Source organism: Leuresthes tenuis, unplaced genomic scaffold, assembly GCF_036924035.1.
Source record: "Leuresthes tenuis unplaced genomic scaffold, fLeuTen1.0.hap1 SCAF_10, whole genome shotgun sequence".
Classification (NCBI taxonomy): domain Eukaryota; kingdom Metazoa; phylum Chordata; class Actinopteri; order Atheriniformes; family Atherinopsidae; genus Leuresthes; species Leuresthes tenuis.
This window is the reverse complement of record NW_027325364.1, coordinates 11,806,995-11,827,429: the sequence shown is the minus strand read 5'-3', so window position 1 is coordinate 11,827,429 and position 20,435 is coordinate 11,806,995. Positions and strand designations below refer to the sequence as shown.

The following is a 20,435-nucleotide window of genomic DNA, read 5'->3' as shown; positions in this document are numbered from 1 at the left end:
CCTTTAAGAACAGAGATATACTGGTTATTTCGTCCTCTTCAGGGTTCACTGCGAGGCAAGCGGGTTGTTATTCAGTCTGAGCAGAGCCTCTTCATACAGTAAAGGTGACTCTAAAGGGACTAGGCAAGAGAGACCCTCCCTCTTGGTCCCCTCCCTCTTCAGAGTTTTGGCCCTCACTCTGCGCCTCTCTTCCTCTTTCTCCCTGCCATACTACTCCCTCCTTCTCCAACCTCCCCCTCTCTCCTTATGCAAATCACGCCCTCACCACTCTCCCTTTCCGTCACCCGACGTGCATCCCTCTCCCTGGCTCACCCCTCCGCTAAATATTGTGACTGTAAGACCGGAGAGGGGTATAAAAAAAGTGCAAGTCGTCTTGGAGGAAAAAGGGGGAGTAGGTAGAGTGGGAGAGGGGGGGCAAAATAGAAGAAGGGGGCGAAAGGGGGTGGGGAAGAGGCGAGGGTACGCATCAATTTGTACAGTCTTCAGTTGGCACCCCTGTTTTCCCCTGCAACGAATAGCAAGAGATTTCTTCTGCGTTATTGTTATTATCGGAGCCCGTTGCAATATGAGCCAGCGCGAGCCTCTGTTGACAGACGGCTTGGCTCTGAGGTGTGCGTGTCTGCGTGCAACATAAAACGACAAAACAGGGAGAGAAAGGAAAGGCAGAGTGAGAGTGGGAGAACGCATCGCTGGATATTATAGGTAAGGAGAAGGAAAATGGATGCTTACACTCTTGTGTTTGGAGCTATTCCTGATGGCCACGTTTGTGCTCTCCCTACCATTTTTTTCCTTTGTGCGCTAATCATCATCCTGCATTACGGCTAAATTATGTCCCGGTGAGTTAATGTTAATAGAGTGCACGACGCGCACCCACATTCCAGCGAGGAGAGGGGCAGAGGGAGCCGGTGCGAAATGCCACGATTCGCCATTCGGATACCTCTTTTTTTTTTTAAACATGTGCAGCGTTTGGAAACAGCCCTGCACAGGCATCCATTCTGATTGTGAACATGTATGTGCTGCTGAACACGTCGTCGCGGATGGACTATGCTCCGTCGCGGCAGTCTGTGGCAGGCTTCAGAGCAGCTTTGGCCGGTCTCCTCTGCGTGTGTATCAATAACATTCGCAGGAAGAAAGAAGAAAGAGTCGTTGCGGTGCCCGCTCGCTGGTGATGTAAGCAGAGCAACTGCATGCTGCTGCTTTGCATCACACGCAGGGGCCAGTTTGTTGATGATGATGCGTGCACTGTGTGCTTGCATGGGTGTGCAGAGGAACTAGTGGCGTTAATGTTGCTGGGGTTTGTGTCCTAGTTGTCTGCTGACCATAGCCAAGGATCTGCAGGTGGACTACAGACAGGCCAATAGCAGCCACCTGTAACTGAGATGCATTGTGTAGCTGATACAGAGACCTTATAGCAGGCACAGAATGCTTATATTCCTGTCATGAACAAAGTCATGTGCAGGTAAATTAGAGGCCTGCATACTCAAGGCACACATGCTCTTTTCCCATTGAGTGTGAACTGTGATTGTGACTTTAAAGACTATTCTTGAAGCCTTAATCTCTCACTGCAGCATGCACTAATTAATGCATAGCCATGTGTGGTGGAGCTGCAGCAGAATTTAGCTTAGTTTCTTTGAATATAAACATGTTTACTGGTAGATTGTTCATGCACATAACCAATAAGGGTTCCTCCATTTTTCATCCAACGTTGTGCACTATTTTTAACCTCATTCAATATACATGAGTCATTTTTTTCTTCATAGTGGCACGTGTGAATGGATTAAACGTGCACTAGCAAAGTGCTACTGTACACTGTCAACCACAACCAGATGGGTAAAGAATATAGACATTGTACATTACTCTAATGACTGTCTGAATAAATAAGAATGTGATTCTACTGGCCAGAACCAGGTCATGTGGGTTAACCACAAGTGGCTGTGGGTTGTTGTAGAGAAGGTGGAAGCAGGGGAGTGTATATGTGTGTGTGTGGGTGGGTGGGGGGGTGGGGGTGTGGCTCTATATTCCCTAGATGTTTGCTTGAGTTCTGTCTTCTGCAGACTGCGATCCAAAATGCACTTCTACTATTTATATTTCCTGCTCCACATCTATTATCTGCATTTCGGTGTTGTAGCTCATCTCAGAATTGGTGCATTCTGTCAGAGAGTGCGGGTTAACCTCTTGTGCCTGTGGTTTTGGGCTGTTGTGGTGAAAGCAGAGGGCAGAGAGGAGACAGGTTTGAGCACAGTGAAGAGCAGTTGTGCCAATACAGTGTGAAGCATGCAGGGAATTTAAATGCTGTTACTGTGCTCTCGCTGTTGCACACTCAGATGGTTTCAAAATGTCAAAAATTCCTGAACTCCACTCACAGTGAAGATAGCGAATGACATTGATTATCACTGCATCCTTTAGTGATGTTTATTTTTTAGTCTCTTAGTAGGGTTTCCATACAGACTGAATCATGTCTACTTTGCTTGTGCTTCTTCACAGATTTTGGTAGCTCTCATGGTGTAACACAGCCCATCAGTAAACAACTGAAACCACTTCAGTTCCTGCGTTGGCTCGTGTTGTAAAATGGATGTTATAAAGAAGAAATAATGAAAACAAGGACACACAAAGAATCGGTATGCACAAGCCTACGTCTGCTTTTTATTGCAGTGTCAGAGAATGAGTACCTGCCTCATTTCTCTACATTTACAAGTGTGACTACACAATAATCTGTTACATCTATTATCATTTTCAACATAGCTACATTGTCTAAACAGCGTTGTCCAAAAGAAAGCAAAATTCCTTGTTCTTGTTTTATTTTTGTATCTTTCGCTCAGTGTTCTGACTTGACTCTGTTATGTCCCACTCTTCGTCACACCCCCCTCCCCTTCCAATTCTTCACTTATTGTTGCCCATGCTACATTCCACTGTGAATTGAATGACTCTCGTTTGGCTTGAGTTAACTCTTCTTTCGCTTCAACTAACACGTTTGCTTATTTATTTATTGTATTCCCACATTTTGCACCACTTGCCATCTTTTCCTCCTTCGCCGGACTTTGCAGATGCCCATGCGCAGTGGGCGACGGAGGGGGGCAAGTGAAGAGAGAAGGGGTCGACGCCCGCACCCCAGCCCCACTCGACCTGAACGCAACGACAGACAGACGGTTAGAGTCCGTCTCTTTTGGCTTGTTTTTCACCTCTCGCTGGTTTTTTGGTATTCATTTTTTAGGTGTGCATGCAAGTACAAAAGTCAAGAAGAATGAAAAGCTGTGTTTGTTTAGGATTTTGTGATTTGGGTTGTGTGTGCTGTCACTGTATGAGTCATCAGTATGATTGCCACAGACATATCTTTGCAGTGTAAGGATTGTTCAGCTCTGTGTTGTGCACCTTGGCACTTTGAAATCTTTGATGTTTTGTGTTTCACTGATGTTGTGTGTGAGTGTCTGCATGCAAGTGTGACTGTGTTCTAAAAACAGGCTTATTAAGGATTCAGAAGCATCACAACAGAATTAAAAGTCTTGTGTTGTTTTAGCAAAGAGGTGCTGGTGAGGAATTGGCTGGGAATCGCTTCAGTCGCAGATCACAAGGGCATGATTCATCAGAGAGTGAGGGGGAGGAACTTGTGTCTCCTCCAAAGAGGCAGAAAGTTCAGGTTTGTGTTACATTTCATCAGCTTGTTATTTAAAGAGCAATTATAAAGCTGTGATTCAATCATCCAAACATTGCTGTCTCAGCTGGAATTATATTTTTTCCTTCTAAAAATATGACCGCAGTGTTATCAGTTTTCACCTCATCCACAAATTATTTTTTTCTTGTCAGGATTCGGCCTCTACTCCGAACCCTCCAACATCAACACACTCCACTGACAGCTCAACTCCTTCCATTGTCCCACCCCCAACCTCAGTTGCCAGCCAATCCCGTGAGAGCGACAATGAAGATGGCCAATCCCAGGGCAGTAGGAGTTCAGTTGTAGGGAGCCTGGCTAATAGCAGTAGTAGTCTAAGCAGTGGGCGGGATATAGACCAGGACAATCGGTCCTCATCTCCAAGTCTTTCCGCTTCCCCTCTTGGGAGCCTAGACTCTGATTCAGATGGCCCCGATTCCCCAAAGCAAGGAGAACGGGAGAAAGGTAAAGAGGGAGGGACAGGGAAGGTCACAAGTGAGGATAGGAGAGCACTACGAGAGGGAAGAGGGGATGAATCCTGTGGCGATGGAGAAAAGCAAGAAGTGGAGGCAGTTGAGGACTGCCCGTCTCTGAAGGCCCCCTCCACTCCCTGCTCCTCTTCTAGTCTGACTCCTTCTCTCCGTGGAGCAGGAGATTCATCAAATGACAGCAATAGTGGGAGGAAGTCATATTTCTCCTTGGACTCCAAACTGATGTGTAAAGTTGAGTATGGTGCACCAACAGTTGTTGATGGTCCCCTAAGTGGCAACAGAATGACTTCCAAAGCTAGCACACAGTGTGTGACCAAGACAACGCTGTCTGCAGGAGATTTTTCCCACAACAGCCCTAACATTTCCCATGCCTTACCCCCTCCGCTTCCTCCTCCACCTGCCCTGAAGCCCTTGGAGCTTGGGGGACAGAACTTGCCTGTTGAGGTTAAAACAGAAAGAGACAAAATAGAAAAGGCTGACAAACTCCTTGACAAGACTCAGTCTACGCCTCCATCTCTGCTGCCACAGACCGGCCCCCAGCCACAATCCCAGTCCCAGCCTCAGACCCAGCCCTCCAACCACCCTCACCACTACAGCTCCACCAGCTGGCAGGGTGGCACAGCAACTGGTTGCCAAGGGAGCTGGGGCTATACCCGTTACCCTGGCAACCACCACCCACATCAACCACAGCACCAGCCCCCAGTACAGCAACAGCAACTTCCCTCCGTTTACAACCCTCCATCCTCTCGCCACTCCTCCTCCCACCCCTCTTACCTCCCCCATCCTCACCCCCACCCCCACAGGGAGTACCTTCCCAGGTACACCGGAGGGGGAGGGGACAGAGAGAGGGGCGGTGCAGGAGAGAGGGAGCGGGGAGTGAGGGGGGAGTGTGGGGGGAGGGAGATGAACCGGGAGTTCTCTGCTCCCATTGGCAACAGCAGCAACAATAGCAGTGGAGGAAATAGTAACAGTGCTTGTGGTGCTATGGGTGGACCCAACAGCATCCAAGGTAGAGAGTTTGGGGGTCTGGCAGTAGGTCAGAACCGAGAGTACCAAGGTTCTGGGAGAGATGGACCTAACATGGGTCCGGAAAGAAGAGATTTTGGTCCAGCCTTCAGAGACCGGGAGCGTGAAAGGGAACGTGAAGGAGGAAGAGAGTTTAATCTGCCAAACCAAAACCAGGGAAGAGACTTTGGCCCCAGTGGAGCCACAGGGGGGCATCCCAGAGACAAAGATGGAAGCAGATGGGGTGAGTTTGGGGGCCAGACAAGAGAGGTTGTGAGCAACAGTAACCCGAACAACTCCATCCCACAGGGAAACCCCCCAAATTCAAACAGTGGGCTACCAGTCACCCCTATGCTGAACCGTGACCCACCTGCATCACCTCAAAACAACCCCAGTCACCCTTCCCATTCGTCCCTGTCCCAACACCCCCACTCACACCCCCCAAGCTCATCGAACCGGGACTTCCCTCCTCCCATGGACCAGACACAAACGCCCTCCTCTGGAGCAGACCACTTTCACAGAGAATATCCTCCTACCGGAGGAAAAGACTTTCCTCCAGGAGCACCTCATTCCGCTGGCACAAATCGGGAGTATTTAAGCTCCCCCGGGGTAACTCCAAGCCTTGGACGAGAGTATTCTGGGCCTGGAGGGACCCAGCACCCTCACCCACCCCATCCTCACTATCAGTCTGGGCCCAAAGACAGAGAGAGGGACACAAACATCAGAGAGTCTGCTCTGTACCAAAGCCGTGGAGGCCCAAATCAGCCTCCTGCACTCTCTCCCTCCTCCTCTTCCAGCCATCATGGACCATACCCCCATCCAGCATCTCAGCCTCCTCTTCCCCCTTCTCAAGGCTCTCATAACCAACCACCTCCCTCAAGTATGGCACCAAGTGTACGTCCCCCACACTATCAGTCCTCTGCTCAGACTCCTCCAACACCCCTATCTCCCTTACCCAGCCCATCTACCAATCAGATGGGAGCCTTCTCATCTTTTCCCCCAGGCTCCTCCTCTGCACCCAACATTCAGCTTCCTGCACCAGGTGTGTCAACAAGCTGTTCTCCTGGATGTCGCCCTTCCCCTTTCCATGGCACTTTGAACAACCACCCTCAATTCAGTGGAACGTATCACTCCAATGGGAACAATGGCAGCAATGTGGTGAACAACAGTAGCAACAGTAGCGCACCCAGTAGCAACAGTAACAACTCACAGTCACTCTCGCCTCAAAACGTCTCAAAGGGACCTCCACCTCTTAACAACTCGACCAACAACAACAGCATCTCCACACCTGCCTCAAGCTCTTCACTCCCCAGTGTAGATGGACATTCAGATTCAGGCCCGCCTCCCACGCCTGTCATCAAGGAAGAACCAATAGAGGACAGGGAGGAGAGTGAAAGTCCACCACCTGTGTTAAGAAGTCCGTCACCTGAACCAAAACCAGTGGACATTCCCATCCACGCCAGCCAATCAGCTCGGTAAAAGTCAAATTAGCATCATTATTCTAAGATTGTCAGTGTGTCACTGCCTTCTGTTCCTTATTGACAGTAAGGTAATAGTTGTAAAATGCTTTCTCATTCCAGGTTTCACAAGGTTCTTGATCGTGGCAGCGGGAACTCCTGTGCTCGCAGTGATGTCCTCTTTGTCCCGTTAGATGGCTCAAAACTATGGAAAAAGAGAAATGAGATCATTGAACGGGCCCGTAGGGAGGTCGAGCAGAGGGCCAGAGACCTGAGAGAGAAAGAAAGGGAACGAGAGAGGGAGCGTGAGCGTGAGAGGGAACTGGATCGACATCTACAGGTGAGCATGTTTCAGGGTGATAAAGTACGCTGTCAGATTTGATGGATTTGATGTAGATTAAATTGATCAGTTTAATGGGAAGAGAGTAAAATAGGTCAGAGCACATGTGATTTACTGTCCTCTTGTTTTCTCTTTAGCAGCAGAAGGATGTCAACGCTGCTGGAGGGGGTCGCCAGGGCTCCTCACTCTTCTTCCCCCCCTCATCCTCTATCATTCTCGACCCGTCTTCTTCCGCTTCTTCCTCCAGCAACCCTGTGCACCATCATGCCTCTCACCCCCAGCATCACCATTCACATCCACACGCTCACCTTCCTCCAGCACACCATCTCCACCCCAGTCTTTCCCACTCTATCCCTCATTCCCTTCTCTTACCTTCTATGGGTGGGGCTTCAGCAGTTGTTGGAGGCCATCAGGGGGCTCTGGGAATAGGTATAGGAGGGCCATATTTGGGCCCTGACACACCAGCGCTGAGAACTCTTAGCGAATATGCTCGCCCCCATGCTATGTCTCCACTAGGAGCAGCAAGTCGTGCCCAGGCACACCACCCTCAGATTCACCATGGTCACCCCCATGTCCACCCCTCATTCTTCCTTCCTCAGTTTCAGAATCATGCTTTAGGCCACCCACACCACCTGCCCACCGATGCAGCCACAGCAGCAGCCATCCTGGGCTTTTTGTATGGTGGCAGCCTTGAAGGTGGCCCAGGCGTTGGTGGACACCCTGGGGTGGCAGGAGGCCCAGTACCAGGAGGGATTGGGGGTGCAGGATTAGGAGGTGTTGGCTTCCCTCACACGGTTGCAGCTCATCGAGATCGGATGAAGCCTGGATTTGAATTTAAGAGTGACGAGCGGGTTTACCCGCCAGGATCCTTACCTGATCCTGCAGCTATTGCTCTTGCTCACTCACATTCACACGCCCAAGTCAATGCCCATGCTCATGCTCACTCCCTGCTCCTTGGAGGAGGTGTAGCAGGAGCTAATGAGGTATCACTTTATGGCACCCCCCCTCCTCCAGCTCCACCTGGACCTCAGCACCTCCAGAACCCAACCTTGGCACCGGTAACTCGACCTCCTAACCCTCCCGCCCCACAGTCCCTGTCAAATCCACCCCCTTCATCTCTCCTCCCACCTTCTCTCCCTTCTCACCCTTCATCTGCTCCACCGGCTGCCCCCTCAGCCCCAGCAGCCCCTGCTGCTCCTCCGCCGGCTCCTCCTCAGCCTGCCCCACCAACCTCCAATGCCGCCTCCCTTCATCACCCAGTTCCCCATTCTTCTTTTCCCAGCTCCCTGTCCTCTCATCTGCCACCAGCCCCTGCTCCAGCTGCCCCTCCCGAGACCTACCCCACACCCACCCGTTCCCCCGCCTCCTATGAGCGTGACAGGAGTGGAGAAAGGGAGCGGGACAGGGAGCGGGACAGAGCGGCTTTGCCGGCTTTTGGGGACAGAGAGCGAGAAAGGGGAGGAAGTGGTGGAGGAAGTGGTGGTGGAGGAGGAGGAGGAGCAGGAGGAGGAGGAGGAACGGGAGGAGGAGGAGGGGGAGGAGGAGGAGGAGGAGGGAGTGGAGGTGGAACAGGTGGAGGAGGTGGAGGAGAGAATCTGGGGCGTCTTCAGATGTTGAACGTGACGCCTCATCATCACCAGCATTCACACATCCACTCACATCTTCACCTGCACCAGCAAGACACAGGTACCCACTGCTACTAACAATGCTGTCATTGACACTGTTAACGCATCAATTATCAGATTCCACAGATGTGGCGCTATAAACAGATGTAGTCCAACAGCTATTTTTAAAGATTTGTTAACAAAAATAGGAAGATCCTAAAGGATGAGGCTGGTGATGTTCTGCAGATAGGAGACAGCTGTAAATGGTAATGTAAGAGTCAGATTGTTTCATCTGTGACGATAAAGGAAAAGTTTTGGTTCTGGTAGCTTTCCTCCTTTAGACCAAAAGAAGCAGAACAAATCTGCTCAAATAGAAATCCAAAACCATCAGCTCTTTCCTCACAATAATTGAACTTTTTATTAGCTTTTTAAAAATCTTATCTGCATACAAGTAATGATCCGAGCGTACAGCAAGAAGCCATGTATCTGGATAACACATTCACTGAAAGTCCGGAAACACTGGCTAAAAGACGTAACTATTAGACTTCTGTATTTTATTTCGCACATACGCCATGCTGCTGGATATGTTGGACCGAAAAATGTCCGTCCATGTCTAAAAAAGACTGATCAATTTATATGAAAATAAAGTAAAAATAAAGTTTACATCGTTATTAGTTAATAGATTACTGTACTCATATGGGCTTTGAATTGACTCGAACAGGACGTAACGATGAAATAAAACAGCAGTGTCAACGAAAGCAAACATAAAAAGGTGCCAGCTTTATCCTTTCACTCTAGCATGATAAATTTTTGTATTAGTGTTGTATTGAACACTGCTTTCCCTTCACTGCATGTGATGTGGCTCATAGTTTCACCAGAAAGTCCTTACCGATGGTGTTTAAAAACATTTGGTTTATCCAGTAAATCTTAATGAGACAATAGTTCACTCAGACTTCTGTTTGAGAACAACAATAAATAGATAATGACAAGCAAGACAGATCCCTGATAAAGTTTCATGTGCTCATTAATATTGCATTTTTGTAACTTTTTTATCGATAGATGTCTCGTAGTGAGATAACTGAACATATAAGCAAGAGTATTCATGTATGTGTATCCACCATACCAATCTCTGTGACATAATCTGAAATTTCTCAGTGTCTGAATGTTACCAAAAAATTTCTTTTTTCAGTGTCTTGTGCGTCATGCTTTGACCCCTATTAAATATCTCCTTTGTTTCCAATTACATCACTGGCATCCAGCGGCGGGCGGGGTTCACCCCCTGATGGACCCGTTGGCGTCGGGGTCTCCTTTGGCACGCCTCCCTTACCCAGGAGCCACACTGGGCACCCCCATCCTGGCTCACCCCCTCACTGACAGCGAGGTGCTCCGCCAACAGCTGTTCGGTGAGGAGAAGGCTCCTCGTCCATGTACTCGTTCAGTTTTCTTCTCTAAAAACACAGTGCTAAAAGTTTATGAAGACTCATTTTGACTCGTGACGGTGATAACTGATCCTGTTCCTCCTCTTGTCTTTCTGTTATCTATCCTTGTATCCTCCCCCGCTCCTCCTCTTTCCTCTCTGCTTTGGTGGCAGGTGCTCCTTTCCGTGACTTGCCCCAGCCGTCCTCCCTCACTGGTCCCATGTCAGCAGCCCATCAACTCCAGGCCATGCAGCAGGCCCAGAGCGCAGAGCTGCAGATTCAGAGACTGGCCCTGGAGCAACAGTGGATCCACCACCATCACCACCACTCCCTCACCCAGGACGAGTATTACAGGTACGGATTCTGTATGCTTCCTTAGTCCATGCAGTAGAGACTGAATGTGTATGGCTTCAACTAGTCTGACTCACATGGTTTAGACAGTTTGTGTAAGCTTGCCTTTCGCCAAGCACAGAGGCTGGCCCCAAAAAATAAGAATAAAAATCATTAATTTTCCTACCAAGCTCTTGTTCTGATGATGGGGGATTTGGAAGGCTGTGTAAAGTCTTCTCCAGCACATCCCAAAGATCCTCATGCTCCCTGAACCACTCTTTCATAATCTGAGCCCGATAAATCCTGGCACTGTCATATTGGAACATGTCCGTGCCATTAGGGAAGACAAAACATCTATTAATGGAAAAAACAGGTCATTCAATATACTCAGGTAGTCAGCTGACTGCCTTTTTTGGGGATGAAAGGTTGTTGAACCTCAACCTGACGAACTGAAGCAACCGCCATGTGATTTGCTTGGATAAATCCGGTAAATCCACGCGGTGACTCTATTTGATCTTTTATTTATTTTCATTTTTAACAGGCAGAATATTTTACATGTCATTCTCTTTTCCTTTCACTAAGTGCGTGTTACCATTTTCAAAATCTCTTTAGTCATCACAACTTCTGAGATGCAAGCCACACTTTGAAAATGGCAGCTTGCCATGAAAATCTGGACAATGTAAAAGTTTTTTTCTTTTTTTCTTTTTTTTGCAGGGGGGTTGTAAAGGTTCATGTGAAATGTGTTTTCATCAGTTGCTGTCTCATTGCTGCTCACCTTCAAACCCTTAAGTGGTCTTGCCCTAAAACAAATCTCAGACTTACTGACCTGGTTTGTTCCCTCCCGACCATGGAGAGTTTGCGACAAAGGGAGATCAGGCTTTTTCTGTCAGATCTCCATATCATGGAAGTCTTTTCCCACTGAAATCAGGCACAACAAGTCTGTAGCTTCTTTCAGATCCCTCCTTCAAACTGTCCTCATTGAGAGAGCCTTTGGCAGCATCCGATACATGTATTGCATATTTTATTATTGTGTTTTTGTGAACATCCATCTGACTCTAACTGGGTTTGTACCTTTTTATAAACCACTTTTTAACATTGTTAAGAAACTTTATTCTTGGTTTACTCGCAAGTTTGGCTTCGACATTATTTTGTAGTGGCATCCTGGGCATAGCGTCACCCTTGACAGTAAAGATTTACTTACAGAAATACAAACAATCTAGAGCCCCCCCAATCAGTCGTTACCTTTCATGGCCCATAGTCTTTTCTTTATATAGTTTTTATTTTTCTCAAGACGTGATTATTTTAGATTAATTCGTTTTCTATTGTTAAGTTAATGATTCAGCTCCTATGTTGTAGATTCTGTTAGTTTACTTTTAGTGTTTTTATGATCCATCTGGTCTTGATTACATATCTGAACCAACCTGCCATATTTCAAACTCAAGTCTGACCTAAGACCCGAAATGCTAGATTTTCAATTTAGCTCCATGTGGTCACTAATATCCACTGTCTATATTTTTGATTGTGCTCCATCATGCGTAGAGGCAGAAGTTAGAGAAAAACCCAGCAAACAGCAGAATAGGCTGAACTTGACTCATGACATGATTCTTTGTATGGATTTGTCAGCTTGCAGAAATCTGCTTGAATTACATTTTGATCTGCTGTTAAACTTTGGTTGTTTTTTCTAAAACATCAACACAGACTCATGACGTTGACATTTGCATTAACCTGCATTTATCTGAGATGAAATCACACTTTTGTTTACGCTGCAATCTGATTCTCTTTTGGCCTTTCAGTCACCTGAAGAAAGAGAGTGACAAGACCCTGTGAGGGAGGGGCCCGACAGAGAGCAGCACGGAGAGAACCGAGGGAGAATCTGTGCAAGAACAGGACGAATAAAGCAAAAGTAAAGCACCGAAAACAATGAGGGGAACAAAGACTTATGAACAAAAGCTGGACTAATGGACAGAGATTTCACTGAGGGAAACAAGAAGATTTTGAAGGATTAACAAAAGAGGGAGGAGGGTGTGAAAATGTTGCACACACTCCCTGCTAACTGCACCAGACTCTGGCGCTTTCCTGCGTTATGTTCTCCGATCCTGTTTTGTATTGTGCTCTGTACAGTATATTAGATGGGAGGCGACAATAGTGAAGTACATTATGTGTAAAATACTTGATGCCAGAAGGAATGTGTACATGAGTCTTTTATGTCGTTGCATGTAGCTAGGCGCTTATTCTGAACTGGTGGAACTTTTGGTTCTTTTTTTAGTAATCACCCCCTCTTTTGTATTTGAGGGGCGTTCTATATGCATGAGACCAGCAATTTAGTGTTCTGTTAATGATTAATAGTATTGTTATTATGATTATTGTTGTCTGTTTGTTGATAATGATATAATTATATATACAGCACATATTATTTGTATTATTTTTTTACATTTTCATGGTATGGCAGTCAGTTTTTATTTTTTATTTTCAATTTACCTTGTGAAACAAGATGCAAATGAAGGCAAAACAAATCTGGAAATAAATTATAATCTCTTTTTTGCAAGTTTCTTGAGTAGTCTGCACTATGTCCCCCTCCACTCTCACGTGCATTCAGACTATTTGCCCCGTCTTTGTTTTATACAAGTCACTCATGCACAAAGCATATCAAATTCCTCTCTCTCCTCCCCCTCCCCCTCTCTCGTCTTTCTCTCCCTCCTTCTCTATGGTGAGTGTAGCTAATAGGAGACACATGGGATGAGTGTGAGACATGGGAGTTGAGTCGCTCCAGTGAACACCAGCCACCCTGTAGTGCGAGCATTCCTTACTGCTCTGTAAAAATGAAGAGAAAAGAGAAAAATGTAGAGAGAAATGAGAAGGAGAAAGAAGGGAGGAGCTGTGAGAGTGTGATTTACGGACGCTGCTGAAGGCTCAGGGCTGTGTGTGTGTTCTCACCATGTCCGGCCAGAGGAGTCTCCTTCAAACAGACGTGGATCAGCGACCATGGCCTTCACGTAGCAAGACAGACTCGCTGCTGGCTCGCAGATTTGGCTGAACAAACTTCCAATTATTGAAGCTTCTAACATGTATTGATATCTCCCAGAAGCCTAAAATCTGCACCCCTTCTCTCCTTTATACAAAAATGAGTCTTCATACTGTCACATAAGGCAGGCTTTATGAGTTGCAGGTTTTATGTCATTAAAAGTCACCTTGAATAAGTGTGTCATCATAATGTAAAGAATCCTTTTGCAGGACCGATCTAATTTTTTCCCCTCTGGTGACATCATATCAGGGGTTTATTCTTAGCACATCATCAGTCGTTTTTCCAGGGTGGATGAGGAGGTAGAGAGAGGTGTGGATGAAAGACGCAAATTTGTTTGAACACAGGCTGAGTAAGTCTAATTATAGTCACATATTTTGTGGTAATGTGGTAATGTAAAATTTAGCTTAGTCCTTCAGCTTAATCTACTTTTAGAATGAAACCTGAATGTTTTACTTTATCATATTATGACAATGTCCACTAACATTGAACAGTTTTGAAGTACGGCCCCCTCTCCAGTATTGTACAAATAAAAATAGATTCCAAAGGTTTCCTTTATTCTCCATTTTCAGTTGAAAATAGTAGAAGGAAAACATCAAATGCAGACGTGGAGAAGTTTTGTTGTTTTCTAAAAATATATGCTCACCCCTGTGTAGCATCACCTCCTCTTTTCAGTCAAATTCAGTTTATTTATGTTGCGGCAATTTAAAGAAACAGTTCAGTTCAATCCAATCATAATCCAATCACAAAAAGTTGCCTAGCTAAGAAAAGCAAAGAGTCGCAGAAAATCATCACTTTGAGTCAATCCTCAGTCCTTAGATGCAGCTTTTAACACCATCTCAAGCTTTTGGACTTGGACTTGAGAATCTCTTGGACTTTACATGACCAGTAGTTGTACTGTAGTTTTAAAGCTGAAATGTTTTCTGAAATTATTCTTTCTTGATGTGGGATTTCAGCATTTCAAGGCCTCCTTTGTTATATTTTGTGTTTCATCCTGCTTATATTTTTTTCAGCAGGATACAGGTCTGGATTGCAAGCAGACCAGTTTACCACCTGGAGACGTTCATTACAGAAACACGCTGTTCTGACCCGTGCAGAGGGTCTTCTGACATTGCTTTGCTGAAATAAGCAAGATCTTATCATAAGGAGACATCACAGCACATTTCGATCAACAGTCCTGTTCACCATCAATTATATCTTCACAGATGTGCAAGTCATCCATAGCGTTTGCATTAATCCCAGATGCTGGCTTTGAGGTCTGTTTGCTCTTTAGCCCGGACACAGAATCTATGACTTACAAAACAAATGTCAACTGTCATCAAACTGTAAAACAGTTTTAGACATGACCTACATCCACCTTAAACGAGTTTAGTCCTAAAGAAGACGGTAGAGGTTTTGGATCTTGTTTGTATACTCAGTTTTCTTTGCATGGAAACTTTTTGTTCTGCATGTTGTTGCGGAGCCTTGTCTCTGTGCGGCCCTGTATGTACCCTGCCGCTCACCTGATCATAGCTGGGATAGGCTCCAGCTCCCCGCAACCCTAAATTGGATTAAGTGGATATGGAAAAATGAATGAATGAAGGATTTTAAACTTGCACTTGTTACTGCAGCGACAAACTTGATTGAATTTGATTTAGATTCAATCAGATTATAATTGACTAGAATTGGACTCTATCTTTCCAGCGCCTTGAGATGATATTTTGTTGTGATTTGGTACTGAACTGAATTGAATGTGTTCACTGATAATGGTTTCCAGAAGTGTTCCTGAGCCCCTGCATGTCTGTTTTTAATGCTACTTGGTGACCTGAAGATCATAACCCATCGATTTAACATGCAAGTGATTATGTTCTGCTTTTTACTGACATTTAAGTGGCCTCCCAACTTTTTGGGAAAAACTTGTTTGTTTTATAGCTAACGCATCTCCCTGCAATAAAAAAGAAGCCTCAAAGGCTGCGTCAATTTGAGAATACAGCCACAAAGAATAATTTGGCAGTGTGTCTGGTCCAAAATGTGACATTTATTTGCGCAAATAAAAAGTCCAGAAATCAACACATATTTCATTATATGATAATGAAATACTTTCTCAGCTCATTGGGATAAAACTAACGGTATCATGAAGTGGTGTCAATACCAAACCCTGAAGATAACAATGATGATGATGATAATTTCTCCAAAATGAATGTTTTTCTTAGTTCAGGACCTAAAGAAGTATATTCAAGATACTGATATTGTAAGTCTCACTGTCATTCCCCCGTCAGCTGCTGGTAATAAATGGGTAAAATGATGAGCCTAAATTAGGGCATTATTATTCATATATAATATGTCCTCAGGCAAGTTATTTCACATTAATTTAAAGGAGAATAAAAATCATCACAAAACATACGTGTGCTTATTTTAAGTAAACGTAAGGCTGTGAGTTTGCGAAACATCTGCATCCTCTCCAGCTTCTCTCTGCACCACCAGTCATGAAATGCATTTATGAAGACACACAAAATGTCAAAGGCTCTGACCTCGAAATGTTACCACAAACTGTATCAAGCTGTGCTGTGCTGTTGGTTTGAATGCACAGTGATTCATGTGCTTTTTTGTGTGTTTTTTTTTTTTTAGCTTTGGCTGTTCTAAAGCTCTCTGCGGAACAAATAACTTCTGTTCTGCAGCTTTTTCTTTCTGATATTCTGGAGAGAATTTTAACTCACTTTGCTGCTTCCTCGAACATATTTGCTTCTTTTCCACCTCCAGTCATTGTTTCATTACGTTTACTCCTTGACCACAACTAACATTTAACTACACCTGCTTACACTTATTCTTCCCGGCACTGACTTTCTCCCATAAAGCTGCTGCAATCTTATTTGGACTTAATTCTGTCAGATCCACTGTTTTTTATTTGCTTCCACCTTTATTTATTTTAGCCCCAGGCTGTATATGTTTCGTATACCACTCAGAACCCTTAAGTAACACACTGTCTTAAGATCTAATAGAGGACGTATGTTCACCTTGGTCAGCAAAGCTTCTGCTTGAGCAACCCCCCCTCATTATCTCATTCATCTACAACAGTGTCATCCCAGCCTGCAGCAACAGCAAACAAAGTGCAATGGGAAAAAATCACTAGCTGAGAACAGTGTATGTTGCCTGTTTCACCTTTTTTCACCCAGACAATCAATCTCCTCTGACCTCTTGTTCACTCCAGCCTGGAGACAATGATCCCACTGGATCATCTTGAGGCACCACCGAGCATCTTTAACGGGCTGTAGGACAACAGGTGGGTGACCAGACAGAGAACTGGATCACAGCCATCTGTTTCCCTTCACCACACAGTAGTTCTCCAGTCTGCAGCTGCCAGTAGCAGCACGATTAAAATTTTAAAACGCACATCTGAAACGGTTCATACTTAATTCAATAAATGGTAAAGCAGGTTTCTGTGGGATTGAGACCAAGGTTGAAAATATTTATGGCTACAAGGCCACATTTTTAACTTCATGGATGACACTGAATCCACTTGACCCATGTGAAACATTTATGAAGAAATTAATTTCTCTTTCATACATATTTCATGCAACATACATTTTGAATGCCTTCTTTTATTTCTTTTTTTTTGTTGCATGTTGTGACATCCCAGGCAGCACAGTAGTGTGTTAGAACTGTCACCTCACAGGAATAGGATTTGACCTGTCCAGGGTGTACCCCGCCTCTCGCCCAGTAGCCGCTGGAATGGGCTCCTGCCCCTGTTATCCTGCATTGGATTAAGCTAGTATAGCTCTGGTATATATCTTCACATAAAGCCTATATTTCTTTCCCTTCCTTAAATAATGACATTAAATGAAGGTGAACACCCATCAAAACTAAAAGGGATGAATGTACATGAAAAAATATATCAACATCAACAAACTACATTTGATAAACCGCTTTCCTGCATTTATGAATCCTATTTCTCGAGTTAAAGGGGCCCTGAACACATTACCAGTAATCTAAAGACCAGATGTGTACATACACATATAGATCATGTCTGTAGCCTAATAGAGGCAGCTACTGAAAATAATTTACTTTAACTGTGTCCAACATTAATATCTTACTGTCAAGCACGGTGGTGGAGGGCTGATGGTTTGGGCTTGTTTTGTAGCTACAGGACCTGGACACCTTGCAGTCATTGAGTCCACCAGCAAAAAACATACATTATGCCATAACTTTTTCAAATCTTGATCATTTTACCATGCAGCGCAACCCAACCACTTGTGAAAAGAACAGATGTTATAACAGATATATATATATATAAACAGATCTATATATACATACTCAACAGACTCAATGTTGGGCCTCAACATAGCGTGAGAAAGTTGTTGTTTTTATAGACCGGATAGTGTGATTCGCAATATTTATTAAACTGAAAGCACATTTTAAAAGCTTTAAACCTTTAATGTAAGATACAATACAGACACTGGAAAAATGTGCTCCACCAAATGGCAGAGGAGGACATTAAAGGGTTAATGATAGGAAATGGTGCTGAAGAGGATGGAAGCCTGGTAAATCAATACAAAAAAAGCTTTTGATGATGATAAATGATTTCAAACAAAAATCAGTGAAGATATGAAATTAGTCTTGTGTCACATGTTCTGAAATGTTTCTTCCAAGCAACAGAGAAGATATACACTGGGCTGTAAAATGAGACAAGGTCATGTGCTTCGCAGAATCACACCCATTGAACGTTGTCTTGCAACAGCTAGTGCTTGTGTATGTACTCATGATATGTCGCTGAGTCCCGACACACAATTTATCTTCATAATAATCTAGAGTTTCAATTTGAAAGTGATGTTCTGTCATTATTTTAGCTGCCTACTTTGCACACTGAGTGGTTTTCTGCTTGAACTTCTGCATGAGAGCTCTCAGCAGATCTCTCTTCAATAAAGTGAGTTTAAACCTGAAATAATATTCCAGTTCAATTTCAACATTATGAGACTTGAATAAAGTGTAGCATCTGCACTCACAGGATCACAAGCTCAAGTACATTTAAACCAATCTATGGCTAACACATCAACTTAAAAACACTGCATTTAATTCAACGTTGACTTATTAAACCTGGCCATATGTCGAACTCTTCATAAATCAAAGATGTTTACTTACTTACGACTGCATATCTAAACTAAACAATAATTCTTCCACCAAGGACTGGTTAAAAAGTAAATCTACTATCTGTAACACAAAATATTCAGTCCGGTAATGGCTGCTGGATCTGAACACATAGAAACACAGGCCAAAGTGGAAAGTGTGAAACCTTCATGATGACAGCAATTCATCATAGCAGGGAGACATCTAAAAAAATCATCTGGTCCTCACCAGGTCGTAAAATAGGAAAATACAACCTCAATGAACAACAGCACATGACATAATGCAACATGTCAGTGTTCATGTCACAAAAATTAAACCAAAATGAAAAATAAATACAACCTTACTGCTTTGTACTGCTCAAAGAAACTGCAAAAAAACAAAGAGCTACATGTCAGACTCTACAGGCCGCAGTTTGCATTTCAAATTAGAAAATGGCTGAACAAGTATGCCTTATTTAGTGTGGGTGCAGGAGAAAGCTTCCTCTCTCTTAAGTGAACATGGCTGTGCAGCCCAGGTTTACAAACACACATCTGAACAAACCACAAGACTTTTGGGTAAATGTCCTTTGGACAGACAAGACTAAATATGTTTGGTCATAATGCACAGCAGCACATTTGGAGAAAACCAAACACAGCATATCAGCACAAACTTCTCATATTAACTGTCAAACACGGGGGTGGAGGGCTGATGATTTGGGCTTGGTTTGCAGCCACAGGACCTGGACATCTTACAGTCATTGAGTCCACCATGAGCTCCTCTGTATACCAATGTATTCTAGAGTCAAATGTGAGGCCATCTGTCTGACAGCCAAAGTTTGGCCTAAATCAAGTAATTAAGTAAAATGTATTGGACACCATTCAACTGAGGTGGGCAATACTTCGTAAATGAAACAAGCAGGAGCGCAAAAGACTGTTAACATGATTAAACTAAGAGCCTGGTCAGACATAACACCTAAATGTCTTACACTTGACTGAACGGATGGCAATAAAGAGGAAAGATTGTTCATCACAGTGGGAGCAAAGCTGTCAGGAGTACAAATAAGAACTTCTGTTTTCTCAGTGTTAAGTGAAAGAGAATTAGCTGCCATCCAGATCTTTATTCAACATTCTGTTGAGAAAAGGAAATGTACAATTGAATATCATCAGTGTAACAATGATATTAGACCTCTTTAAAGTTGTCCAAGATGTGTCCAAGTGGTAGTAAATACAAAACAGGTCCTAATACAGAACCTGTAATGTGATAATCAGACATTGTTTTTACTTACTTTTAAGAGAATCAGATGATTCAGTTTTATCATGTCTCGATGCTCTCTGTGGTCCCATTCATTAGGCTGTTTAAACTTGAAAGGGTCTTTGTCTACCGTTATTTTTGAAGCTCTGCCCTAAAAATCAATTCCACAGCTGACATTTTGAATTGCAATGGAAATAAGCTCTAACATAAGCATTACACACAACCTGTTTTCCAGCTGAGCACGAAGCTAAAATGTAAATGCTTTTGCTATCAAATTTATTTTTGAAAAAATCCTTTTTGTGACTATGAGAAAAAAAGCAAGTCTGAGAAATCTGATGGGGAGTTTGGATGTTGCTACATGTCAGAACCAACAATGTGCTGCCAGACCATGTCCTACTTGTCAGGTTTAAATAAATTCATTTCTCATAGCCCCCATTTAGCCCTCTCACCAAGAAGTCTATTATGTACCATTGTGTCTGTAGAGTTCCGTCCATTCAAATCACTGTCATGACTTACTGGTACACAGCTGTCCTCACTGTGATTAGTAGCACATGGAGATGTCTCCAGTGTAAGTAAGCTCACGGCACGTAGATGCAGAGACTACACTGAAGCCAAAATTACTCATATCCCAGCCTAAGTTTAACTTTGATCATGGATTTTTGTTTGACCATTGGGTTTCTTCTGACTGAATGTTTAAAACAAGTTACAACACACATGCTAGTAATCAATTCTTTCAAATTAATTCTGCAATTCTATCTAATTCTACAAACAAACAACCTGTCAAATTATTCAGAC

General features: G+C 44.1%; 1 protein-coding gene across 1 annotated transcript; it reads left to right on the top strand.

The window, feature by feature from the left end:
• Nucleotides 1-452: 452 nt before the first annotated feature.
• Nucleotides 453-12,825, top strand: atn1 (atrophin 1). The gene is made up of 11 exons (XM_072394008.1): nt 453-702; nt 2,485-2,618; nt 3,045-3,146; nt 3,515-3,634; nt 3,802-6,617; nt 6,723-6,939; nt 7,077-8,403; nt 8,452-8,625; nt 9,803-9,970; nt 10,135-10,315; nt 12,085-12,825. Exons 2-11 carry the CDS (start codon nt 2,592-2,594, stop codon nt 12,116-12,118), a joined length of 5,166 nt encoding a protein of 1,721 aa, XP_072250109.1. The 5' UTR covers nt 453-702; nt 2,485-2,591; the 3' UTR covers nt 12,119-12,825.
• The last annotated feature ends 7,610 nt before the right edge of the window (nt 12,826-20,435 follow it).

Excerpts from the sequence above, each read along its gene's own strand:
- atn1 (XM_072394008.1), top strand. The coding sequence starts at position 2,592 with ATGAAAACAAGGACACACAAAGAATCG. Across the intron at positions 6,618-6,722 it reads CACGCCAGCCAATCAGCTCG|GTTTCACAAGGTTCTTGATC; the intron begins GTAAAAGTCAAA and ends TTCTCATTCCAG. Across the intron at positions 9,971-10,134 it reads GGAGAAGGCTCCTCGTCCAT|GTGCTCCTTTCCGTGACTTG; the intron begins GTACTCGTTCAG and ends CTTTGGTGGCAG.